This window comes from Amphibalanus amphitrite, unplaced genomic scaffold, assembly GCF_019059575.1.
Source record: "Amphibalanus amphitrite isolate SeventyFive unplaced genomic scaffold, NRLGWU_Aamphi_draft 002161F_arrow, whole genome shotgun sequence".
NCBI classification, from domain to species: Eukaryota; Metazoa; Arthropoda; class Thecostraca; order Balanomorpha; family Balanidae; genus Amphibalanus; species Amphibalanus amphitrite.
The window spans coordinates 17728-45501 of NW_024883654.1; the positions used below are offsets into that span (position 1 = coordinate 17728).

The following is a 27774-nucleotide window of genomic DNA, read 5'->3' on the forward strand; positions in this document are numbered from 1 at the left end:
GACATTGATATGCGGTGATTATGCGGTGCATCGATATTTAGACGGTTACGGATTAGCCACCATAAACGTTGTTCACCGATGGTAACGGTAAACCAATCAGTAACCAAACACAAACAGTAACCAATTCTGTAACCAATGGTGCCCATACCGCCGAGAAGTATTCAGTAACCAATCAGTTCTGTCGCTCCACACACCACATCCTAATCGCTCTCCCTCCTCCCGTCTCTATAATCCTCTAACGCACAGTGTCATTTGTTCCGTGATCGGTGGCTAAAGCTTCAATCTGGGACCCTCAGTCCCTGGGGACACTGTCCCCCTAGATCAGAACCTACGGGGGGAGGGAGCTACTGGGTGGCAGCGCTGTTGTGGGTTAGATCGGGAGCTCATTCAATGCGTGAAAAGTGTGTTTCTGGTTGAGTTAGTAAAGTAAAGGTGTCATGGCTAGGTTATTGTTTCTTTGTGTGTTTGTTGAGGTTTAGTTTAGAGCGTGTCGAAAACGCTGCTGGCTGCAGGGTTGTGCTCGACTCAAAAAAATTTGCCGACTCGACTCATCATTCAACTTGAGAAAGCCCTGACTCAACTCTGACTCAAACAAGGAGCTGAATTTTTCCCTTGACTCGACTCATGACTCAAGCGGCTCAATGAAAATATGTGTCGACTCAATCTTGACTCAAATTTTGTGTTGAGTCAAGTGAGTTGACTCAAAATTGACTCAGATAAAAAAGTTGTTGAGCGGGGGGGGGGGGATGAAAAAAATCCGGCAGCAGGGCCAGGGCCAAGTTGTTAACCGGGGGGAGGGGGATGAAAAGCTTGTTTCTAGAAAGTTGAGTCAGCTAACTCATGTTCCTAATGTTTGACTCAACTCAATGTCAAAAGCTATTTTCCTGACTCAACTCTGACTCAACTCAACGCCTTAATGTTTTTGTCCGACTCAACTCTGACTCAACTCAACAGCTCAACATTTTATCCGACTCGACTCAAATCTGACTCATTTGAGTCAGAGTTGAGTCAAATTTCTGACTCGACTCATGAGTCAAGCACAACCCTGGCTGGCTGTGCTTTCGCGTGGATGTAGCCGAAACATTATGCCCGTTTTTCTCTAAATGAAGATTTATTTCGTTTGTTTCGGCCTTTGTCTGTGCTCGAAATGCTCCTACGACTTAACCCTAGAACGCCTAGGGGGGGGGGGGTTGTATCAACCCCCCCCCTGAGGTTTTTTCGAAGTGCACGCTAAACGGCTTGTCGTAGCGGGCTGAAATTTTCAATACCCTCTGGGGCAACCTTTGCGCATCTTTTGCCGAAAAAAAATTGATCGGGTCATGTCAGGTCACGGAGTTATGACGTCATAAGAGGTACAGCCTTCGGCCGACAGTTACCAAACGTGTGCGCCGAATCCCTAGGTTTTCTGCCGGTGATACCCACATTGTTTGATGGATCATGATGAAACTTCCCATGCATGTTGGGGCAAGCATTGGCTATCGTGTGGTGCAAGAAAATTGACCGGGTCAGGTCAGGTCACGGAGTTATGACGTCACAAGAGGAACAGCGTCCGGTACTATTTTTGAAAAGCGCCCGAACCACTATTTTGCTAATTCTTGTCACCTCAATGGGAATATGCAGCAATATTAGCTTCTATAGGGAGCAAATGGACCTCCCAAATCCAAAAATACAATCAGATTTCAAAAATTTAAATTTTGATTTTTCGAATTTCTGCCGCCGACTGTGACCTTGCCGACTTCCGGCGCTCCCAACGCGCCATTTTTAGAGCTAGGGAAACAAATACATACCAAACGATAGAGAATTGATCAAGGAACACGATAGTGAAGGTTTCAAGTCGATATCTCCCACCGTTTTGCCGCAATCGCCGCCGAAAGTTGAAAAAAGTCTATTTTTCCGAAAATTTGACCTTTGACCGGTCAAAAGTAGGTCAAATGTTGACCTAGGACCAAAAAATATACCACCAATCGCGAGATCTCGTTGAGAGCAATCCGTTGGTTTTTTCCGCTAAGCTCTACGACCTTCCGTTTCGAAACGCCAGGGGGGGGGTCGTAACCCCCCCCCCCCCCCCTGGTCGTTCGTGCTATGAGAAATGGCCTGGTCGTGCGAGGGTTAAAGTTGTGACTCGCCACGGCTATGCACTATGGACAAATTCCAGCAAAGTAATTATGGACAGATTTCGTAATAAAAACTCGCTTGATAGGTAATGCAAAACGAAAACACTAATGACAAAGTGCGCACGCACGGGCTTTTAGCCGACGGGCAACACATAATTTGTTTGTAATGCGTAGTTTTTAACTAAACACTTGCGTATGAGCGATTTTATTGACACAGCCTACATACACTTCTCAATCCTCATACCTCATGACACTAAAACATCTCATCGGGACCTCTTCTTTACCAAGTGTAGGTCAAACTCCCTCGCAGCACATACAAACACCTGCTTTACTCCCACGAGTACCCCCGACACGGATATTACCAATCTTCACATGACGATTTTTACGCGTGTTCGGCGTGCTGAATGGCGTTTTTGTAATGATCGCCATTGTGGTAGTGATACGGGGTCACGCTTTCACGGTACGTTATAGGGGGATGGGTGCTCGAGGAAGGGGAGTGTCGAGGGCCGGGGGAGGTGAGGAGGGACATGTGTCGTTGTCACCGAACAATGCCTTGTGTGGGTGAGTTGGGGAGCAAGGGGTTGATCAAGTTTAGTGTATCGCCTTCGGATTTTGTTTTAAGAAGCTGTAAATTTTCTAGCTACACTCGAAGTAATTTCTCTTTTATAAATGAGGTGTGTTTCGATTCTTTAGTCCATTCAAACCGTCCTGGCAATTTTGGAACCTCCCAACAACGGACTACAATGACATATATCTTATAGGAGAAAAATCAGTGACTAAACGCTATGACTTTTTTCAACGTCTGGTATACCGCCGCCACCGCAGCTGTTCATTTCCGCCATTTCTCCCACCCCGAGGCGGGGATTGGCGCGTTTTTTCGTCTCCTCGCTCCATCGGCTGTACTGAAGAGCGTTTGATTATGAATACATGTGCTTCATTACGAATATGAATGGACACTGAGGGCATATGGTGTTCTCACATGGGTACTGGAAAGTGTCGATAGCTCGATGTGGTATAACGGAGGTACGTAAGTTGTGTGGCTTGGTTATTGCTGACGGATTCACGACAATGTGCTTTTGTAAACAGCACCGTGAACAGTCGCATGCACCAATGACAGTTCAAGAAACGCCAGTAGCTTCTTTCATACATGGCAGATTAATTACCGGTCTTTTCCCTAAACCCCTCTCAATACATGGAGCCCTCGCCTCGAGGAACTCGCCACCAGAGCTGACGGTTTCCACTGTAACAAACCTGCCGTTTTCCGCTGTAATAGAGCTGCCGCTTTCCGCTGGATTACACCCCATCCTCCTCCCGTCACTGAAATTCCCGCCAATATCCTTCTCTCGCGCCATTCCGTCGTTCCCGCCAGCGCGCGGTTAGTTTGGCGGCACGTGCCGGGCGTGTGCCGCACCGCCTGATTACCTCCAATTAAAGGGCGCGCCAGATCGGCTAAAATGGCGCGAAATTGCCTTGTTCCCGCGCGATGAGCAGGGAAGCGGGGAAGAGTGGTGGTGTCTTGATAAGGCGGGGAGAGGGGAGGGGAGGAATTGGAGTTATGGAGGGATGAAGAGGCTGGTGACATCACGGTGACATGTAATTGTCTGGTGGTGACTGGTGAGCGGGAGCCTAGCGGTGAGTGCCGTTTGAAGTTTGGAGGAGTTTGGAGTTTGGAGTTTAATGGGGATACGTAGAAAAAGTTTGCGTTGGATTGTACCCAAATGCATAGCGTAGACAAGCTAAATCATCTAGAAAGTTTGTGAGATCTGGGGAAAATTATTAGAACGTATATTCCTCCCTTATACATAATGTTCGTTCAATAGCACCTCCCTAGGTCCGTCAATGACCAAATCGGCTTGTGCATAATGTAATCGCCACCAACCGTTGTTGGCAGGCCGATACCAATGGTCGTTTTGTCCGTGCCAAACCTTTAATCAATCTTCGTTTCTTTTAGGTTCCTTCTTCCCAAACTTCATGTCTTTTTGTTCACCACCACCGTACGCTAGCCTTTGTTTCCACACATTTCCCGTCACATTTCCATGTCCTCTCGGCCACCTATCTCCCGGCATTCCCGGTGGTCGGCCATTCCACATTATCAGTCACCATTCCCATTCCGTGCCGCGACTTCGTATCACATTATTTCCCGCCTCCCTCAGATTTATTCCACTCCAGACCTTCCCCTGAAGACATTATGGCTCCCCTTGCCGTCCCCATATGTTATGATATTCCGTTATAGGGACCACGTGAAACACGGAAGAACGCAAGGAGCCACGCCCGCAGATAGAACACAAAATAGGCGGACCGAGGGTGCACACGCCGGTCGAACTTTAGTTCCCTGTTATGCCAGTGATCATGCGTGTTTGGCCGGTCGTCCCGACTTCCAGTATTGCCTGGACACGCTCCTGGTAACGCCAGGCCCGACGGCGGCGTCAGCTCAACGCTAGATCCTCTATTTACATTCCAAATGCGTCCCGCAATCCCCTCAAAGCCCCCGCCATTTTCTCTCCGGCCGCCGCCGCTTCTCTCTCATCCAACGATCGATCCACCGCCAGCCAATCATCTCCCTCCGTTGCGTGACGTCAGCGTCTAGCCGACGTCTGGCGGCGGAGCGTCAACCAATCAGCGTCGAGCTCTACCGCCGGCGGGCGCGAGCCGAACTAAGCGTCCGAAACGAGGCGGCGGATTCAGAGGGTTACGCGGCTTAGACGGGAGCGGTGGTGCATTTTGTTGTTTGATATATTACGCTAGCTTACGCCCGGATCGGTGGACTTACGCTGAGATCGGTGGACTTAGGACTGGAAGCGGTGGACTTAGCCTGGCTATCTGGGTTCCAGGTGTGGGCAGAGCGGTGTGATTTTAGATCGAATTGGTTCGGATTCGTGCGGATTGTTTGGGAGAGCGCAACGGATTTCACGCGGAGGACTGTGAAAGCTTCCGTGAAGCTGGTTTGAAGCTGGATGAAGCTGCTTTGAAGCTGCTGTGAGCTTTCGGGAAGCTGTTGGGGAGCTGCGTCAAGCCTGGCCAAGCTCTCCGTGAATACTCTTGCAAGTCTTCTCGAGCCCCCTGAAGACTCTCCTGAGCCGCCTCGAGCCTCGCCAAGCCACCCAAGACTTCCCGAGACCTCCCGTCGCCCTGCTGACCCTGAGGTCATCCTCAGGTCACACCATGGAAGGCCTCGCCGCCATGAACGAGATGTGTCTCCAAGAACTGGTCCACGTCCAAGAAAACATGTCATCCAGCATACCACCTACTCACCAACCTCTTCAACCTTCAGTGAAGGCGGGTATCGACAGCACGACAGAGATGACGTCGCTAGGAGGGGAGCATGGTCAGACGACACAGACGAGTCAGACGGGGCAGACGGCACATCAGACGGCGGTCAACGCGGTGTCCACCGTGAGAAGGACGCCCAGTGCTGGTGAGTTTGAAACGGGGAGAGGTTAGAAGGAGGGTCAGAAGGGCGGGAGGAGGGTTAGAAGAGTGGTTAGAACGGTTAGAAGGGAGGCTGGAAAAGAGGTTGGAATGATTGTAAGAGCGGATGTTAGAGCCAGTGAGAAAAGCTCAGGTTATGTTGAGGCTGTAGAGTTAGTTCAATATAGCTTTGCAGGCTAGCTGTGTCAGTCGGTTGAACATTGTGTCAAAAAATGACTAAGTTATAGCGTTCCGTGTCAGTCTGTGCCAGTTTGTTTTGATAGTCTTTTGTGCAGTCTGTTTTGTCGGTCTGTCGTACCTGTATGTTGTACCGGGCTTTTATTACTTATATTATTTTCGTTAGTTGTGCCAGACGATTTTTCACTCCACTGTTTAGTATTTATCATGCCAGTTTTTGTCAGTAACTAAGGCTAGTCATTCCACCAAATGTCACCCAAGAAGCCAGCGCAGGCCAACGGGTCAAGGTCACTCTGGGAGGGTAAAGTAGACGGTTCGGGGAGATCAACCGACCGGGCAGGTCAATTGACCGGGAAATGCGGTCAGGCCAGGCTGGTCAGTCAATCGGGCTTTGGTCGGGGTGATGTAGAAAAGTCGAAATGGGGAGGTCAGTTATGCTGGTTATAGGCTACTCACCTCTCATGTCGTGGAGCGTGGATACTCCAGCAGCTCTTATGGGCTCTACAGAAAGACCTTGCAAGGTCTAGTTGACGGTTTGTCATCAGACGAAAGGGCCGGGAGCTTGGTAACCAGTCTCATATACCACAGTCTGCGTTATTAAATTCTGCAACATGAATGTTGACTGTTGAAAGGCACCTGACGCCGTATCGGCGTTTACGGCCCCAAGGCTTTAGTTAGATTAGATGTTAATTTATTTGACCTTTCTTACCGGGTAACTGTACCTAATGAGGGAAAGTGTTTACAGCTTGCTAAATTGCTGCATGTTTTTATTGTGACGCGGAACCAATTTTCAGTGTTGTTTGTTTATCCTTGGGGTAAGCACATAATTAATCATTTAACACCAAACGCTCTGCGTAGGTCAACATGCAATACGGTGTCCCAGAAGCGTGATTGCCGATCTCAAAGCCTAGTGCCCTAAAAAAAAAAAACAAGTTTAGCAAACGAATGCAGCATTATGAAATTTGCAAAAAAAAATGCTTGAGTATGCACCAACTACATAGAATGCATTTACTTATTGCGATTTCTGTCGTGGACGGTGGAACAGTCATCTTTAGCAGTAGCTTCAAGAAAACCGAAATTATGTCCCGAGCAGACTTGTGCCGTGACCAAAAATCAAGATCCAGGATCCTCAAGGTCCCACGGCAAATTCAATTTCTAGAATCCAAGGTTTCCAAGGTCCCACGGCAAATTCAATTTCTAGAATCCAAGGTTTCCAAGGTCCCACGACAAATTCAATTTCTAGAATCCAAGGTTTCCAAGGTCCTATGGCAAATTCAATTTCTAGAATCAAGGTTTCCAAGGTCCCACGGCAAATCAAATTTCTAGAATCCAAGGTTTCCAAGGTCCCACGACAAATATACATTGCAGGATCCACAGTCCCCAAGGTCCCACGACAAGAATGCATTGCAGAATCCACAGTCCCTAGGGTCCCACGACAAGCATGAATTTCAGGATCCACAGTCCCCAAGGTCCCATGATAAGTATACACTTCAGACTTCAGGGTCCACAGTCCTCAAGGTCCCACGGCAAGAATACATCTCAGGATCCAAAGTATTCAGGGTCCCACAACAAGAACTTAAACTAACATTCTGATGAGCAGGCTTACTTCTAAATATTCTGCCAACGGATGCCCAGCAACATTGAAAGGGGCAGAACCTATGCAAACCTGTGGTGGTTTTATCATTTACCAACATACTACATAGGTAGGGGAAGCTTCAACACAAGTCAAAGTTAAAGATGAATCATGATATCAATCTCTCCTTCTTTAGCCGGACAAATTCATAAAAATATAGGTAGGTAATAGGTACCTACCTTGCATTTTGTATTGTCATGTTCCTTTCAAATCATTCTTACCTGATCATTAGGAATGTAGGATAGCACCTTACAGTTATTGAAGACAGAAATCCAAGTATTCTTTCAGGCAAGATAAAAAAAAACAGAAATAAAACCTACAGGCTTCATAATGGAAAAATTGAATTGGATACCTGTTGTTGTTGTTGTTCTGGGTTAGGGCGGAATTGGATACCTAGGTATATGCTTTCGATTTTCTGCACATTCAGTTACATAATACCTAGAGCTCTGTTCGCACCTCGTTTATTTATCAGCAGGCTGCGACCATGCTGCTAACTTCTTGGCTCCTCATTGGTCGAATTCAAGTGGTCTATTCGTGAGACCAATGAGAGGCCAAGCCGCGCCAGCAATAACCGACAGCACGTTGATATAAAAACAGCGACCGAACAGGGCCCTCCCTGGATAAAATCTCAAATATGTTCTAAGTCTTGTATGCGCGAGCGCTCACAGAAAAAACTGATCGATTAAGCCAATAGAATTAGAGTATCAGCGAGCGCAAACCTTACTTACTGTTCATTCACATTAGCTTGAAGGCTCTGAACAAAATTCCATCTGACAATTTTTTCGTCAGACAGTTCTTCGTCGGCAGATTTTCGTCTGACTTTTTCGTCTTGCATTTATTCGTCTGTACGAATTGATTTGGTGCATTTTTCGTCGGAGTATTTTTCTGTCCGGCATTTTTTTTCGTCTGGGCGAGGCGGAAAATGTCCTTACGAAAAATGCGCGAACTTGAAAATGCACAGGCGAAAAATGCATAGACGAAAGTCTGCGGACGAAAATCTGCAGACGAATATCTGCAGACGAAAAATTGTCCGACGAAAACCTGCTAAACGGAAAAGTTAAACTGTCATGGAATCATTGCTTAAATATTGGATGCTCATTGCTTAATGGTGATTTGATGACTTGCAAATCAAATAAGTTTGACACTTACTTGGTCGGTGGGTCAGGGTAGCTTCCAAGTAGCTTCAAGCCCGGCACATCACAACCCAGAAAACAAGGCCCAGAAAATATGTGAGGTGAGATTAGAAAGGAACTTTCCAAACCACCACTGTCCACTGTTTGACAGTTTCATCATCCATTACATTGATAATGTAAAAAGCTACCAGGTCTTTTGTTCAACTTCTGCCTCACAGCCATGACAACGATTTGACTCTGTATATGTCTACACAGTCTGGTTCATTTTCTCTTCATGTATCCATCTTAGCCCCTTGCAGCTGGTCGCTCAGCGGCTCAACCATAGATATTTATTGAGGTGTTTACAGACAAAACCTAGTGCAGGGTCCTTAGTGGCCATGTGCAACATAAACCTCATGGTCCAGCTTCCAGGATTCTTGAGGTCCCTCAAGAAAATGATGGTGTAGATCCAGACCCTTCTCCTAAGATCCCATGACAAATAATAATACTGGGACTGAAGGTCTGCATTCTGCAGGGTCTTGCAGCATACCAAAATTGTGAGGTCCTGAGTCCTGACCCCCCATGGGTTTCCATGGTTTCAGGGTTTCCATGGTTTCACGGCATAGGTAGAAATGTTGAGGTCCTGGGTTTCTATAAGGTCTCATGTTGATGTCACATGAAATGTTGATGTCCTGGGATTCCAAGGTCTCGCGGCATATGCAAATGTTGAGGTCCTGGGATTCCAAGGTCTCGCGACATATGCAAATGTTGAGGTCCTGGGATTCCAAGGTCTCGCGGCATATGCAAATGTTGAGGTCCTGGGATTCCAAGGTCTAGCGACATATGCAAATGTTGAGGTCCTGGGATTCCAAGGTCTCGCGGCATATGGATGTTTTAAGGTCCTGGGTTTCCAAGGTCTCACGACAAAAATGACAATGCAAGGTCCAGGATCCATCAAGGTCCCAGACCTTGGACTCTGCGAACCCTGGATCTCGGACCTTTTTGGGACCTTGGCACAAGTCTGGTCCCGAGGATAAATCAGCGGCCGTACAAGCCGTCTAGGACTATGCTTCTTTATGCCTATAGGTCATGCTGTTTTCTTTCATTTAATTTCTATGCGGGGATCTAACATGCAGGATTCTAGCATGCAGCTCTAACATGCAGGATTCGGAATTATCTGCAGGACGCGACTTCCCTCGGTTTGATTACGAGTTTTGCGAATGCCCTGCCACACCTTTTGAGGTCGATTTAGAAACACGTCAATTGTGAATCCATATCAAATTATTGTAAAAATGTCGCCTTTCACTGAAATTATCGTTAATTTTCGGAAATGTTTCAGCGGCATTGTTTCAAATTTCAATTGACTTATATTGGTTTGTTTTGAACTACCCACTCCAAAACCTTGCAAAACATTTCGCACAAACGGTTTTCGAAAGGCCATTGACACAATCCCGGACACTTGACCGCAATATCACCAGAAATCTGACACCTGTCTCCGCTTATTGACACCTCTCGCCGTGTTTGATAATCCATGGAAACTCCCGACTCTAGAGTCTGCGGATTTATCTTACTTTGTGTGCATAGCGAGCGGAGCTCAGCACTGCTACCGTGTATTCTTTGCACTATTTGCACGACATTGTTGGCACACGTACACTGTGCTTGAGTTTCGCTGATAGCCATTGAAGCGAGCGTGCAAAGTGAGCATTGTTCAGTTTTGCGGTGTCTTAAGCTGGCTTGTAGGGATGTTTTGCTAAGGGGAATGAAAATGTGCCGCAGTTTGTTCTCAATGATGACGGAGAATATAATCGGTAATTGGTTGCTGTCAACTGTCGCTGCTCACTAACGGGATGAAAACGTCTACATTATTTAATATTACCGGCGCCACGATCACCTCTTATGCCAGCATCAGAATGCATCTTATCAGTGTTGGCCCTTACGAGTTACGGCATCCTCATAGTTTATCCAAGTGCAAAAAAGCCCAGCATCCCTTTCTTTTCTCAAACATTTCTCTCCAGTCTTACGGTTTCATTGGGAGAGGCTGGCAGGCCGCTGCGGCACCGCCACCGCCGCCGCCAGCCGCCGCCCCCCGCCACCAGTCACCACCGCCGACCCACAAATTCGCCGTCCGATAAGCGCCGGCCATAAACCTTTATAGCCCTAATTAAAAGATGGTGGTGTATGCCCAAAGTGTGTTGTCGTGTTTCGGTCGCACAGGGAGTGTAAACACGGCTGATACAAGGTAGAGTGTCAATAGACACCGATATTGCGTGTCAACATGGCCCCCGGCGGCGGCGGCGGCGGCAGCGGCAGAGCCGTGGTCCGTGGATGGCAGGAGAGGGATGTTTTGGGAGCAATGGACGGAATTAGGAGAGCGAGGGGAGATACTTTGGACATTTTACGCGGTTCAAGAAGGCTTACAGATTTCATATGGATGAAAATTTATTTTACGCTTTTTATAAGACATAGCCCATTGTCGATACATTACCCATTGATGCAGTTTTCCTCTGTTCCAGCTTCTCCGTCGTGACAAAAATCGCAATGATGATTAAATATAATGTTGCCGGCGTAGTCTATTTAAAAACGAATTTTAGACACATGACGGGAATAAGTAAAAAAGCAGCACCCAGCGTCTCCTCTATTCTGCCATGTTCCATTACCATCACGCAACTCAAGTCTCCGCATGGCCATAAATCACAAAACACAGGCGATGCCTGATGACGTCACAAAACACTTATGACGTCATCTGATGTCACCACTTCTCAAACACTCGGGACTCACGCACTTTATATAGCTGATCGCACCGAAGAGCCAGCGGTATTGTAACTATGATCTTTCTGATCCTTTTGATCCTTCTGATCTTTAGGTAATCCTCAGCACATTGGAGCAAAATCCAGGTAGCTATACAAGTGTACACGGTGTTTCCTTGCATTTTATAAACCAATGCTTATTCGCTAGGTAATGTGTGTGAAATGTGAAATATTTGTAGTTTGGGTCGGGATGGATAGAACTTCAACCCAGTTTCAGAAGAAAGGAATCTTTTCAGTAGTCTAAATCCATGTATATTTGTAGAGCCACAACAGGCCAAATGTCAGTCAAATTACCGATATTGAGTATTACGTTGGTAGTTACGTTGGTATTACGTTGGTTACTTTGATACACATTACGTTGGTAGTTTGAGTTTTTTGTCTGTGTAAGGATGCCGCTCAAAATCCGTCAACTTTAAACGGTGCGGGGGAGGTAAATGCCTCAAATACCTCCCTCCCGCTCAGGGTTCATCAGCGCAGATCTCGTAGAACGACCGTTCTATGGGGTAGGCGAGAGGGGGACGAGGGAGGATGTGGCACGAGGTAGCTATAAAACATCGCCGTCTAAAATCCTTCCCGATCTCTGTGTCACCAGAGTTGCTGATCTCTTAGATCTTTGTGTCACCAGACCTAACACCGGCGATTAGTGTTTGGTAGAACACCTGTGATTGGCCTTCCTGGGGGTGGGAGGAGAGAGTGGGGAGAGAAGGAGAGGGAGGGAGGTGATGAGACAGTAGTCACCGGTGAAGACCAATTACTGTAACAATTGCCAAGACTTGGCTATCACCTGCTGTTTACGCAAGGCGATCGTATTCCCACTGGCTGTTAGGTGCAATACTGGCATGACAGCAATCTCTCGCCTCACTCATATTTGGCTCTATAGTTTTTTCTTCTTCTTTTTTGCCTAGTCCGCTTTTGAGAAGACGAGATTCTACGTTGAATCTATATTACGATAATAGTTAGCACAATAGATGACATCGTAGCATTTGTTAAAATCGCTTTAAGTCAAATTGTACAGTTTTTATGCTTCATGTAATCGAATCATTGTTGACGCCTTGTGAAGATCGCGCCCTTTACATACAAACTTCAAAGCAAATGCTACGTTTGTCGCCACGCAAGACCTCGTCCCACTTCCGTGACCTTTCGCCAGCCTAATTAGCGAGGTGCCAACTGGCGGTGCCAAGACACCGAACGCACGTTTACACCTCTAAATCCCCCAGCCCAGGCAGATTAGGGGATAATCCGTAGGATCCATGCGCCATCAATTCATGCCAAGGACTGTGACAAATTGGGAGCAGCCGTGTGAGTTTGGATAAACCGATGGCAGAAGTGGGCTATGTGAGGTTGTTTTGCTACAGTTTGAAATAATGTGGCAGGGTTGGTTCAGGAGCAAAGTTATAGCGCTGTTATAATCTGTTTGTTTAAACGGCGCATTCCCCAAAGTGAAAAGCGAAGACAAATCTGAGATCAACCCTCATCCTTTCCAAAGTTTTAACTTATGCTCTACTGTTTGACTGTTCACATTCAGTTCATAATTATTGTTCATCTCGTACCGCATATACCTTTTTGTGCACTCTGAGCCATCCACTTTGGAGCAATGAGCATACTTTAGTTTCAGTACAATTTCATCTATAAAATGTCTACAAGTTTTTAGAAGGGTTAGGATTTTGAAAGCAGTGTTATGTAGGTACCCACCTTGTGCCAGCTGGCATTTGAGAATGCACCGGAATTTGATAGCATACAACTTTATACTACCAATCTAAAATTTCACAGCCCTGAAGTCGACACTATTCCCCAATCTTACCCATTAAATAATAAAGCAATCATATCCGCCGTCATAACCCGGTTACAGCTCGGTGACAGGAGGTTGTTGAAGCTGTTACAGCTATCAAAAACCCACCACTTATCACTCCCTCCCCTGTAACGGGTTCTCCGTTGACGTCTTTGGTCGTCAAAGCTGACAGAAATGATGGACATATCACCTGGTTAGATTAAATTTTATTACACCTGATGTTTACTCAAGTTGCAGGAGGCTGTGTAATAAATACCAAGATTGGGTATCAAGAGACGGTTTCTGGGGTCCCCAGACATCGGGTCATATAATGGCAAAGTTCATGGTCATAAGATGTGATGCAAAACTGAATAATTAAAAATTGAAAGATAAATAGGTACGGTTTGTACCTAGCGACATAATAAAGGGAAGTTTGGTTAAAGGTGGCTGTAAATATGTCTGCCAATTTACTGTTTTATATTGATACTATATTTAATTGTGACTAGGTTGCTATGTTTAAAAATAGAAACTTTCCACAATTGTGTGATGTGCATTGTGCGTGTTACAATCTGTTGAAACCCAGTAGCTTGAAACAACTACCCAAGCTGGAATATGCTGTCGCAACTCGCAGAAAAGTGGACAGAAGCCTCTAACCCACAACCAAACCCTCCCCACCCGTCTCTTCCTTCCGTCCCCCCCTCCCCGGCGTCTGACCTCTTGACCTCCCCTCCCTCCCTCCCCCTGTCCGTCGCCACCTGCCCGGGGACTGTTCCGTTCTGACCTCTGTTGACCCCAGCCGTGTCGAACGCTATGGTCCATGACAGTGTCAACACGCGAACGGAAACGTAAGACATGCTTCTCTCACAGGGATGAGAACGAATGACAAATTGGCGACGACACGCGTGACGAAAGCGGTTGTGGTGCTTCGCTTTGGTGGGAGTCCGTGAGAAAGGAATTACGGGTGTGTAAAGAGGCGTTTGTTTAGTTGCTGATGCTGTGAGGCTTCGTGCTGTTTAGCGATGCTATGTTTGTACTGTGTAGTATTATAAGGTATCCATGAGGCCGGGAGTTCCCGAGGGAGAAATATGTTCGGCTGTTTTTGCGCAGTGCGCTTTATGCATATTCGCCTTTAATTTTTAAATCAAACGCTGTCAACTTGGTTGTGACATAATTATTAAATTGAATTGAAACTGGGTGATACAGAAATATGGCGCATGAAAATACGGAAATGGAAAAGTTCTCTAATTACAGATTAGTCTTAGCTGTCCTCTTATTTAGAGTATCAGTGTCTAATCGTTTTAGCTGTGGTAGGTTTTTGCATTACAATATCTTTGCCGAATCATTCGCTATACTGCAAGCTGGAAGTCATTCAGGAACTAAAAGTTTGTCATGCAAAGAAAGCACTACCATGCCATATATTAAAAAGCAGCAGCATCAGAAATCTAGTCGAGCAAGATACTCGATAGTGAAATGTGCGACCACACTGCTCAATGCTCTGTTACCATCCCACTCAAAATTGACCCATCAACCCCCTCCCCACCCACGCCGGCCCCTTTGAACTTCTCCACCCACCATCAGACGACATTTTTCCCTTTCATGTCACCGCCCAGCCTACTGCGCACGCGCGAACAGCCGACCGCAAATCGCACGTGCGAGAAATGCATGGGTACCTCCACTGACAAATTGCCGTATCCCACTTTATTCTAATCCTTAACTCGAGTAACCATACCAAACCGACCACGAAACAGTAATCCTTGCGGTTCAATTAGTGTGATTAATGACTATCTAGCTTCGTCGGAGGATTAGTTGATGGCCTCACTGAAAAGCGCGGCATCTTGGTCCGATAAGTTGGGTTTGGTTCGGGTCGGGTTTGCCGTCCTAACGACTGCAAGATGGAGGGGATTTAGGGGGCAGTTACAGCTCGGCTCGGGTTTCATGTCACTTACGCCGTGGGGGGTAGCGAGCGGCCGGGTGGGCTGACGGTAGAGAGAAGAAAATGTGGCGGTGACCTGTGGGCGAGGGGGCGTGAGGAGTAAGAGAGGAAAGATGGGATAAGGCAAGAGTGAGGGAAGAGGGACATGTGATAGTGGAACACAGGTTGAACACAGGTTGTGACGCGGACACCGGACGGTCGTAGCATGCTCTCTCAACCATTGGCCAACCCCATTGGCACCTACCAGGGATCCGCCTTGGGCCCCCTGTTGTACAGTGCATATGCAAATGACATGCCGTTGTTTCAGCCTGAGAGTGTCTCGCATGCCACGTGTCTAGTGCAGTACTGTGATGACACTCAGTTGGCCGTGTTCGGTAGCCCCCGGGACGCTGACGCTCTGGTGGCGTGCATGGAGCAAAATTTAGCAGCGCTCGCAGTTTGGCTTCGTAAAAACGGTCTCAAAGTTAACGCAGACAAAACTCAATTATTGGTCATCGGCACACGCCAAAACACACGGCAACTTCCACCCATCACGGTCGATTTTATGGGCGCCACCATAGAGCAGTCACCGACGGCGAAGAACCTTGGCGTCACATTTGATGCACACCTGTCGTTTGACACTCACGTATCCGAGGTTGTGCGCCGCTGTACAGGAGTGTTGAGTGGCCTCTGCCACACCAGACACTACCTACCCAGGGACACGCTAGTCACGCTCGTGCAGGCTTTGGCTGTGTCAACGATTCGGTACGCCATCAGTGTTTACGGTGTCTGCGGTGTCACGCAGACCAGTAGGCTTCAGAGGCTGTTGAACTTCGGCGCTCGCGTTGTCTCGGGTCGCCGAAAGTTCGATCATATAAGTGACGTCATGAGAGAACTGCGATGGCTCTCAGCTGAGAACTTGTGGCGATTTCAATCAGTCATGCTGCTGAAGAAGATGCTCGCCACGGGACAGCCCGAGGTTCTGCGTGCTAGTATAGCGTGTCGAGGGAGCGTGCATGGCCGCGGCACTCGACAAGCCGATCATCTGGACACGCCTATGATCCGAACGGAGGCCGGCCGCCGTCGATTTCTGTATAGCGCTGTGACCATGTATAACAGCCTCCCAGCAGCACTCCGCGAGCTAGGCCTGCACAGATTTAAGAAGGAGTACCGGGCGATGCTGCTGAGGGAACAGTATGGCGATGACTAGTTCTCCCTGTTTAAGAAGAACACTGCATGATGAGGTATATTTTTACACGCTGTATGGTCGTATATTGTTTGTCTGTCCTGAATGATGTGCATACGATTCCCAATTCCGTGATTATTGGACACGACTGCCAAGAACAGCCATTGTATGATGGAAAGGACAGTCACGATGTGAAATAAATAAATAAATAAATAAATAAGTGGCGGTGGCGGTGGCGGAAAAATTGAGAGATGAGTCATAAGAAGTAGCTGTGGTGAGAATTGCTGATTGCAGTGGTGGTGCGCCTTTCACAATGTCTCTTACAATGGCGATAGAAAATGGTGGTGACATTGGTTTTACAAGTTTCACAATGCTACCCAGGGACGAATTTTTTTCGGTCCTTTCCAGTTTCAAAGGTGGCTCGCCGTAAGGACCGGGGAGAGGGGCACGCCTTCGGGTGGACAGAGGAGAGGAAGAGAGGGTTTGACTGCGGTCAGAAATGGTTCAATTAGGCTACCGATAGGAGGGTCAAATGACAGGGGTCCCGGCGCACGTGCTGAGCTAATGGTGTCCGGTGATTCTAAAGAAATCTCTGAAACCTGACATATGACTGCATTTCAAGCTACTAGCAAAGTGGTTGTAAACGGAGTGTTTTAATTATCATTCAATGCATAGTTTATGTCAACATTTTCTAGAAATATTGTTAAATTTCTTATTCTTATTTATCCCCATCTCATTTCATCATTTCTCCAACCATCTTTCATTTTAATTTCAATCACATTACACAAAACTTTAACTGTTTGCTTATGCGGCGCCAGTTGGCATGACACCAGCGAAGTTCTGTCTGCCCACCTAGCCTGTCACAACTCAATCCCACAACAATTACACCTCCAAATCACGTCGCCAAATCACCTCCAAATCGTCACTGCGTCACCGATTTGTCCTCCCCTCGCTGTTCGGAATCATTAACGGACGTTCTATCGGTGGGGATGAGGGAATTACCTAAATTACCTAACTATTACCAATCGTATCATGCAGCTTGCCTATGCGTAGCTGCTTCCTCCAGATTAGGTGGTTAGAGGAGACATTGGCGGATCCAGAAGGGTAACTTTTGGCACTGTAGGGAGGAAACATATTTTCGAACAATATTCTCCAATTACAATTGCCAAAATATTTTCGGTTTCGCTTACTTGAGCGCTGTTAGGCGCCATTAAAGCATCAGCTTCATCAGACAGCGTCATCAGACAGTCATCAGCCTTAGTCATCAAACTTTCCCTCCATCACAATTTGCAATCAAAATTTGTCGTGTCTCCTGACTTCAACGCCATCAGATTTTGTCATCATCAGATAACGTCATCGGGCAGCGTCATCCGAGGGACGCCTTCCAAGGGGCATCATCCGAGGGGCGTCATCAAACATATGTGTCACGTACCGCCCCTCCATTAGAAGCCGAAACACGACGGCTATCGTCATAACATGTCATTAATTGGGTCTCTGAAGCGGCGTTCCCCCCAGCAGAGAGGAACGTGATGTCGGGACGGCGCCGAGGATTTCGACGGCTCAGACACGGATACAGGATGTTGGCGGCGACGGAGAGAGGGAGGGAGGGAGGAGAGGGAGTGGGAAGGAGAGAGAGAGAGAGAGAGAGAGAGAGAGAGGGAGAGGGAGAGAGAGAGCGCTGGGGATGAGGAGAGGGGAGGAGCTGGGAGGAATGATCATGTGTAGTCTGAGACTGTTGTCGGCTCGCGGAACGGTCCTGCCGCGCCGTCGTGCTGCCGGCCGCGTGATCATCGGCGCGCAGAACGGGCCTTCGCGGCGTGGGGTGACCGCTGTGTGTCTGGCGCGAGGTGATTGGTCGGCGTTGGGTCACGTGACCGATCTGACCTCGGTCCGACCCATCGATGACTCGGGATTCTTGGACTGACGTTTGCCTGGTGCGGAGCCAATACAACGACGAGCGAATCGCCATCTTTCTGAGAGAGGAGCACGACTACATTTGGTGGCAGCGGTGGGCCGACTCGCGCTGAACTCTCGGCCACAAGCCTGACGTGCTCCTCTTGATGGTGCTCGCCTGTTGTGCTCGTCTGCGCTGCTGCTCCAAGCCGCTCCTGCGCTCGTCTGCGCTGCTGCTGAGCCGCTCCTGTCGTCTGTGCTGCTGCTCTAAGCCGCTGCTGCGCTCGTCTGCGCTGCTGCTCCGAGCCGTTGCTGCGCCCGTCTGCGCTGCTGTGCTCGTCTGTGCTGCTGCTCTGAGCCGCTGCCACGTTCGTCTGTGCTGCTGCTCCGAGCCGCTGCTGCGCTCGTCTGCGCTGCTGCTCCGAGCCGTTGCTGCGCCCGTCTGCGCTGCTGTGCTCGTCTGTGCTGCTGCTCTGAGCCGCTGTGGCGCTCGTCTGTGCTGCTGCTCCGAGCCGCTGCTGCGCTCGTCTGCGCTGCTGCTCCGAGCCGTTGCTGCGCCCGTCTGCGCTGCTGTGCTCGTCTGCGCCGCTGCTCTGAGCCGTTGCCGCGCTCGTCTGCGCCGCTGCTCTGAGCCGCTGTTGCGCTCGTCTGTTGCTGCCGCCGCCGCCGCGGGGCCGCGACAGCGCTCGTCTTCTGCCGCTGCCGCTGCCACTGGGCCGCGGCCGCGCTCGTCTGCTGTCGCTGCCGCTGCCACTGGGCCGCGGCCGCGCTCGTCTTCTGCCGCTGCCGCTGCCACTGGGCCGCGGCCGCGCTCGTCTTCTGCCGCTGCCGCTGCCACTGGGCCGCGGCCGCGCTCGTCTTCTGTCGCTGCCGCTGCCACTGGGCCGCGGCCGCGCTCGTCTTCTGCCGCTGCCGCTGCCACTGGGCCGCGGCCGCGCTCGTCTTCTGTCGCTGCCGCTGCCACTGGGCCGCGGCCGCGCCCGTCTTCTGTCGCTGCTGCTGCCACTGGGCCGCGGCCGCGCTATTCTGCGGTGCTGTCGTCCTAGACTGAGGTGTAAGGTCCTCTATCTTCTCATGGTAGGTGTGGGCCGGTTGGTACTGTGATTTGTCATGAAACCGGAGCAATCAGATATTTCTGAGTTGAAGTCACCTGTAGGTAGCGCGATGAACCCGCAATTTGCATCAATCAGTTTGCCCTCATTTGATGGACTAAGTAGTGTGCAGCGATTCCTCGACGACTTTGACCGTTTCAGCCGTCTTCAAGGGTGGGATGATGCCAAAAAACTGGATGTTTTCCCGTTATGTCTTAGGGGCATCGCACGGGACGCGTTTGATTCCCTGAGGGACGACCAGAGGGCCACTTTTGCTGAGGTCACTGCTGGTCTACGGGCCAGCTTCTCGAGTCGTAGCTCTGTTGATCACCATGTGGCCCTCCGATCTCTCCAGTTTGACCCGTCTGGATCGCTAGACGCGTTCGTGATAGAGTTTAAAAAGCTAGTTGCCCTCGCCTTTCCCGGTCAGCCGTCAGAGGGGCTGCTGTACAATCACTTTTTGTCTTCTCTCCCCGATGACCTGTGTGCCGCTATCATTGCCGATGGTATCTGCACATTTGATGGAGCGGTCACGAAGGTTAGGAATATGTGTAGCGCCGCGAAACGTACTAATGCAGGGGCTCGAACAGAACCGGTTCGCCAGCTGGCAGCCACTGCTGAGGATTCGTTAGTGGCCCGTCTCGAGCGAAGGATAGCTGAGCTTGAGGCGAAGGTCGAGGCACGTGGAAGACCCTCCCGCCAGAGTTCAGGGTGTTTTGCTTGCGGAGATTCGGACCATTTTCGCGCACGCTGTGAACATAAAAATGCTGTTTGCTCAAAGTGTGGGAGACGTGGGCATTTAGCTTTGGTTTGTGGCAGATATCCGGGAAACTACCAAGGGTCTCCCCGGGGGGCAACGGGGGGACCGGGACAGACTCAGCGGCCCTGAAGGGTGGGGATAAGGGTGCACCAGACAGATGGGTCCCTTTGGAACCGGATATGACTTTTGAAGCCACATTGGCTGGCGTTCGATGCAAATGTTTGCTCGACACGGGAAGCAGTATAAGCATCATTAGTCAGTCCGTGCTCGATCTGTTGCCTCGTGCTCCTAGACTGCGTCGGACATCGGTTCGGGCAAAGACCGCGTCCAGAGAGGACCTGCCGCTGGTGGGTCAAGTCTCTTTATGTTTCCATATCGGTGGTAGGCCAGTTAATTTCAATGTTTTTGTGTCAAATCACATCGACGTGCCTTGTCTATTAGGGTTGGACTTTCTCCAGGTGTGCCCCTGCGTGGTTGATCTGAGAGGCAGCAGGCTCATCTTGGCGCCGGCTGAATCGGTCCGTTCCGTCTCAGCGGAGGCGGTGTCTGTGGGACGTTTGGTGATGTCGTCGAGCATCAGCGTCCCTCCGGGACGGGAGGCAGTATTTGCAGCCTGCATTCCCAACTGCGAGTACGTAGGACCCGCAATTGTTGAGCCGTCGCTCGAGATTTGTGGGTTGGAGTTTGTGCCAGCTGTAGTTGAGGTAGAGGGGAGTTCTGTGCCGTTTGTTGTCCGCAATATCACTGCGGAACATATCAGCATTCCCAAGCGTGCAGAGATTGGACAGCTGGAGGTAGGTTTCGTGGAGCAGCGAGAGCCGGAACTTCTTGAGTCTGTCCAACAGCGTCAGAGATCGGGTCAGATGTTTACGTTTGCTGAGTCTCTCTCGGAGGAACAGCGAGCGAGGGCTCAGGCGGTGCTCGGTAATTACTCTTCCATGTTTGATGGGCACCTGGGTCACACCACGGTTGTGTCGCATTCTATCGACACTGGGAATCATCCCCCGGTGAGCCAGCCGGCTCGACGGTTGCCTCCTCATCTGCGTGATGAGGTCAGAGCCCAGATTGACGATTTGGTCCAGCAGGGCGTCCTCGAGGAGACAGACGGCGGAGGCTGGGCCTCGCCCATTTGTCTTGTGAGGAAAAAGTCAGGGAAATATAGGATGTGCGCCGATTTGCGACGACTGAACGCTGTTACCCGTCCGTCGTCATATCCAGTTCCGAGAGTCGATGATACACTCGATGTGCTTTCTGGGTCAAAGATGTGGTGTGTTCTTGATCTGAACAGCGCATATTTTCAAATCAGCATTGACGAACAGGACAGAGACAAAACGACGATAGTTACCCCGTTCGGTTCTCATAGGTTTATTCGCATGCCGTTCGGCTGTCGGTCGGCGCCATCAACGTGCGCCAGATTGTTGGACGTTGTGTTGGGCGACCTGCGCCCGGCCACTTGTGTCAATTATTTTGATGACGTCATTGTGCACGGCTCCGATTTCGATGATGTGTTAAAAAAGCTTGATGCCGTGCTTGGTCGTCTCTACCAGGCTGGTCTCACACTGAATCCGGAGAAGTGTGAGCTCTTCCGGACCCGAGTATCGTTCCTCGGCCATGTGCTAACGCCTGAGGGGCTTTCGGCGGATCCAGCGAAGGTCCAGCAGGTGGCGCAGTAGAGGTGTCAATCGGAACCGAAAATTTTGGAATTCCGAAAATTTCCGAATTCCGATTCGGAAATCGGACGGACAAGTGACAAACACATCGGACATATTCGGAAAACTAGTTGAAAATTACAAATTTCTTAAGTAAGTTTAAGTTCAAACTTATTTCCATTATCAATATTTAAATTGCAAAACATGTCATCAAAATTGGCAGGGGATGGGTGGTTCACACATCATTCATAATTAAAGTGCAGGTTGAACATAAACATAATTGCATGTAGCAGGTAGCTCTGAGTCAAATATATACCTACTTATACTGTGCCAACTTTTAACTCTAAATTTGAAAATGTGTTTATGAATGGCAATAGCCAATAGGTGACATTGTTGTCAGCAAGTCCATCATTAGATAACACAGGTAATAGGTATGAATATGATGCACAATCATTGACCTGTGGGAAGCACTAGACACCAAAGCAGTAAAGGAGGAAACCCAAAAATAGATTTGCCTCACTTTAAAGTTAACAGAAAAGAGGCTGAAGAAAATTGCAAATATCAAGGTGTGCCAAGAAGCACAAGAGTCTTACCTAGAACTCCCTATCATAAATCATCCCCTTCCACCCCTTCCCCCCAAAAATATCCGTGCCGAAATATCGAATACAATGCTACAAAGTATGCCGATCACGATAGCCTATCCAAATAAACTGTTACCAAAAGACATAATGCGGCGAGAGCGTCATAAATGTCACCCAAGGAAAGATGGCCCCCGCATGACAATCAGAGGAGACAAAAATGACGTTTAAGATAATAAATACAGTCAGTCTGCTTAACAATTGAATAATTTTCAAAAAACTATAATATTTTGCAATGCATATTGAACTAGAATTTAACAACGTATGGTTAATGCACTTCAATAGGACAAATTATCTGATAATGACGTCATATTATTGATTTACTTTTACATCATCGACTCAAAGCCGGATACCATGTTCCATTCTACCGAGAATGGTAGCATGAAATGTGTTTTCCATTCTACCAAGGATTACAACTTCTTTTTGCTTGTGAATTTCAGTGAATTTGTGTTAAATCATAGCAAGTATTTTTATTTTTGTGATCGCTTATTTTGTTTCGATATTCAGAGCATTCAGAGATGTGTGGCTCAGTGAAGAGCAGTTTCTTCTTACATGAACTTGAACTACTTTGCTTTTGCAAGAAGTGTTCTACTTTACATGTCAGCCAGTGTGATATAAGATGAAGAATGCATTATTGTAAGTGACTAGCTTCTTGCATTATTGCTGCATTAATTCATCATCAAGTGGCTTAGTGTCAAAGGGATGCGGCAAAAAGTCAATATTTGAGAATGCAAGTTTGAGGGATAAGGCAATGTTTTGCATTAGGTATTCCTGCTTAGGTACTCAGCTTCAGTTGTAGGCTGTATAGCACATTTTGAAGCAGAATAGGCTTGTCTCAATATGCTGTGTTTATGTTGTACCTATATCAGATTAGGCCTTTTGCCCAAATGCCCATTCCCTACTCCATATGATATTGCTTCAACATTTTTAGTTGGCAATATTTTGCTCTCAAAACCAGATGGCGGATATCTGTTATCTAGTTATCATGTGGTACATAATAACATATACCTAATATAGATCAGTTCCCCAAACCTCTCTTTCCATATTCAGCTTTCGGACAGTTTTCGGACAAATCCATGCCTTGGACATTTTTCGGACAAAAGTGAGCTAGGATTTTGGACATTGGACGGACATCGGACAAGAAATTTCTGAAATTGACACCTCTATGGCGCAGTGGCCTGTTCCAAGAACGCCAAAGGAGCTGAGCAGTTTCCTGGGCCTTGCGTCATTTTTCCGAAAATATGTCAGGTCGTTCGCAGAGATAGCGGCACCGCTATTCTCGCTGACTGCGAAGGATGTGCCTTTTCGCTGGTCGGACGAGGCCCAAACAGCATTCGACAGCTTGAAAGCGGCTCTTGTCAGTGCGCCCATTGTTGCACTACCCAGGTTTGGGTCGGGGGCCGGCATCTTCACTCTCGATTGTGATTGCTCTGATCATGGAGCAGGAGCCGTTCTACTCCAGGAGCAGGACGGGGTGGAGAGAGTCATTGCATTTGCGAGCCGAAAGCTTTCAAAATCTCAGCGCAATTACAGTACGACACGCAAAAAGCTCCTCGCGTGCGTATTGTTTGTGCAACATTTTCGGTATTATCTGCTCGGCAGGAAGTTCCGTTTGAGGACGGATCACGCCAGCCTGCAATGGATCATGAACTTCAAACAGCCTACAGGCATGATCGCCCGATGGCTGGAAATTCTTGCAGAATTTGACTTCGACATTATCTACCGTCCTGGGGCTCAGAACGCTGTGGCCGATTCCCTGAGCCGTCGGCCTTCAGACAGGATGGATGTGGCGACTCAGGTTCCTGAGAGTGCAGCCGATGTCGTCCACCGGGTCGGGACGAGTGTCTTTCCACCCGGTAGTAAGGATGCAGCCACCCAGACGGCAGGCGATGGAGCTGACGTTGCCGCCAGGATTGACCCACCCCGTGTTTCCTCTGATTTGTCTCGGCCTGATGTGCTGGTTGGTCCAACGGACGGATCCAGTGGTGGATCCAATCGTTCCTCTAAAGTGTCTCAGACTGACGTGCTGGTTGGTCCAGCTGACGGATCCCGTGGGGGGTCCAGACGCTCTTCTGTGCCTCAGACTGATGTGCTGGCTGGTCCGGCTGACTGGTCGAGTGGGGAGTCCAGTCGCTCCTCTAAAGTGGCTCAGACTGATGTGTCGGGCGGTCCAGCTGACGGGTCGGACTCGCTCTTGCTGTCTCCGCGGTCCGCTGGAACCGCTCAGGCTGGTGATATCCTGGTCAATCAGGTGACCGCCGAGTCCTGGTCTATTGGTTACCTCCGTCAGGAGCAGGACAGGGACTCTGGTATCAGGGAGGTCGCTCAACACCTGTCGCTAGGCAAGAAGCCTCGCAGAGCGGAGGTGTCCGAGCTGGCCCGGGGTCTGTATCAGCAGTGGTCCCGGCTGCAACTTATTGACGGTGTGTTGTACCGCATGTACAAGCAGCGTGCCGGAGAACGAGAGAGATTGCAGCTTGTTGTACCACAACAACTCATTCCGGGCGTGCTCATGTCGCTGCATTCCGGACCGGCCGGAGGACACTTTGGTCCTGAAAAGTTACTCGAGCAGGCTCGAGTTCGGTTCTGGTGGCCTCAAATGGCGACCGAGGTGGAAGTGTTCTGCAGAAAGTGCGAACGGTGTTGTTCGCACAGCGGACCTGCCCCGAAACCTCGCGCCCGAATGGGAGAGCTGTTCTCGGATGAGCCCTTTGACACAATATCCATAGACTTCTTGACGGGCCTCCCGGCCACCGAGCGTGGGAATAAACACTTACTTGTTGTTTGTGATCATTTTACCCGCTGGTGCGAGGTCTACCCACTTCCGAACATGAGGGCTTCTACAGTAGCGACTACTTTGGTAGACGAGTTTATTTCCCGATTTGGCTGCCCCAGGCGGCTGCATTCAGACTGTGCCGCAAACTTCGTGGGTTCCGTGCTCACGGAAACCTGCCGGCTTCTTGGTATAGAGAGATCGAAGATATCTCCTTACCATCCTGAGGGCAACGCAAAAGTGGAGAGATTGATGCGAACTATCATCTCCATGCTGGCGCGCTACTTGGATGAGAACCATGCAGAGTGGGACATCCATTTACCACTGCTCATGCTGGGATACCGATCTCAAATTCACACTTCACTCGGGTATTCGCCGTTTTTCCTTGTTTTCGGCCGGGAGCCACGCCTCCCCGCTGAGGTGAATGTAGAGTTCCCGCCCCATCGCAGAGCCGGGAATGTCGTTGAATACGTGGATTCACTGTGCGACAGTCTGCGTATTTCCCGGCAGTTTGGGATCGCGGCGTCCAACAGGCGTCATGAGCGGAACAAGAAGGCTTTCGAGAAAAAATTAAGCGAGTTTAACTTCCAGCCGGGCGACGGAGTTTATGTTTACAAGAATATTGTGCCGAAGGGGCAATATTACAAATTTGTGCGCCCTTGGAAACCGGGCACAGTGCTGAAAAAGATCGGCGATGTCAATTACCGGGTTAAGATTCGTGGGACAGGGAAGTCGATTTTGGTCCATCATAATCGGCTGAAACCCGATTCAGCGGCTTCATTCGGCGATTCAGGGAGCCCCCAGGTAGCTGACTATGCTGGACAGCAGAGGGGCTCCACTCGCGATGCTGTCCCGGAGGGCACCGTGCCGACTCCTCAGATGACTCTGGGCGACGCTGCCAGGACTGATGACGTGCCGTTGGTCGGTGGCGCATCGGCGGTGGCGCCTTCCCTGGTCCGTGACGCTGCCGTTTCTGGTCCGTCCAACTCTGTTGAGATGGGGTCTGACCTGGCTGCGTCGCCGGTTGACGTTTTCGGCGGGCCCAACAGAGCGTCCCAGGGGACCAGAGTCGGGCTTGAGTTAGCTGAATCCAGTGTTGGGCGTGCTGGGCCATCTGTGGTATCTGAGGACGGACCCAGAGAGCCCAGCGTGGGACCAGAGGATGATGACTCGGACGTGACCTCCGGGGTGGTTGCAGGGACTTCCCTAGGGGAGAGCGGTGAACCGGGTCCCGTGGAAGGTGCCAGGGAGCGCGGTGAACCGGGTAACGGGGAGAGTCCCGGGGAGAGTGGGGAACCGGGTACCAGGGAGGGTCCCAGGAGATCGGAGAGGAGACGAGCTCCCCCAGATTTCTTTGTTCCCGGTTAGTGATTTATCAGATTATTTAGGGTGTAGCGCGCATTTTGTGTCTGATTGTTATGTGCGAGGTTATACTTGATTTTTGTACTGCACCCATTGCGTGTGTTCGATGTGCTGCATTGGTATCTTGTGGGTTTTGTTGTGATATGACTGTGGCGTGGCGTGTGGCTTGCCTTGTTTCACCGGTATATGCTGCCTTACTTTGCGGGGAGTGATGTAGTCTGAGACTGTTGTCGGCTCGCGGAACGGTCCTGCCGCGCCGTCGTGCTGCCGGCCGCGTGATCATCGGCGCGCAGAACGGGCCTTCGCGGCGTGGGGTGACCGCTGTGTGTCTGGCGCGAGGTGATTGGTCGGCGTTGGGTCACGTGACCGATCTGACCTCGGTCCGACCCATCGATGACTCGGGATTCTTGGACTGACGTTTGCCTGGTGCGGAGCCAATACAACGACGAGCGAATCGCCATCTTTCTGAGAGAGGAGCACGACTACACATGCATCTCTGTGTGTGGGAGAGATGTTTTGTGTATGCAGATTGTTGAGAGAGAGAGAGAGAGAGAGAGAGAGAGTGAGAGAGAGAGAGAGAGAGAGAGAGGGAGAGAGAGAGAGAGGGAGAGAGAGAGAGACCATTTAGCATGTTTTGTTGGTGTTTGGTGAGGAAAACTCCCGTGACGGGAGTTTGTCGTTGCGGTTTAGGAGAATAGATCGGGTATTGGAAGTTTACATTGTTTATCTTCGCGAAAACAAACGTGTTGCCGGAGAATCTTCACCGTTTGTTTTATGGGTATTGCTTGTTATGATTTTTTTTTTCACAAAGTCCTGAACGGCAACAGAAGCCTCGACGCTCTTGTTTCGGGGAGTTTGATTCCACGTAAAATAATTTTTCGGCTCAAATATAAAAATAAATCGCATTTGAGACGTCTTTAAACACATGCGGCTTTGCTGACTAAAATCGCTTGCAGCATTAAATGACAATTTCATTTTATTCTCACACATTCCAATCACATCCACTCACAAACTCTGCAACTCTTGACAAATCCGTGGAACCATCATGTCCCCATGAATAAACCCGCTCCTTCAGTTACATCCGAATCTCACTCTGGGAGATAGGCAGCGGGCACGACCAGGGCACGTGCCCATTAAAGCGTGACCACGTATCCGTCTGCGCCAAATAGCTTCATCGGGGCTCCATAAATTGACCACCACCGGCGTCGATGGCTATATTAGGGGCGACAAAGTGTGGGGGGGGGGGGGGTGCGAGGGGGCGATGGAAGTGAGCAAAAGAGCGACAGTGTTGGTGGTGGCGACGGTAAGCGAGAGAGCTACGGCGGCGTTAGCGGGGGGGGGGGGGTGGGGAGGATGAGACAGCGTCAGGCAGCCCCATACACAGCAAGCTGTCAGGCGCTGCGATGGCCAAAGAGCGGTGCTATTGGCGGTAGCGGCGGGCAGAGGAATGAAAAAAAGAAGCCTATGACT

The 27774-nt window shown here is 49.5% G+C and overlaps 1 protein-coding gene across 1 annotated transcript in view; it reads left to right on the forward strand.

Moving 5' to 3' along the window:
- The first annotated feature begins 4801 nt into the window (after positions 1-4801).
- LOC122376484 (pituitary homeobox x-like) overlaps positions 4802-27774 on the forward strand; it is a 28776-nt gene continuing 5803 nt past the window's right edge. The window contains exon 1 of the mRNA XM_043356367.1: positions 4802-5529. Within this exon, the coding sequence (XP_043212302.1) occupies positions 5277-5529 (253 nt within the window). The 5' untranslated portion in view covers positions 4802-5276. The remainder of the gene's footprint in view (positions 5530-27774) is intronic.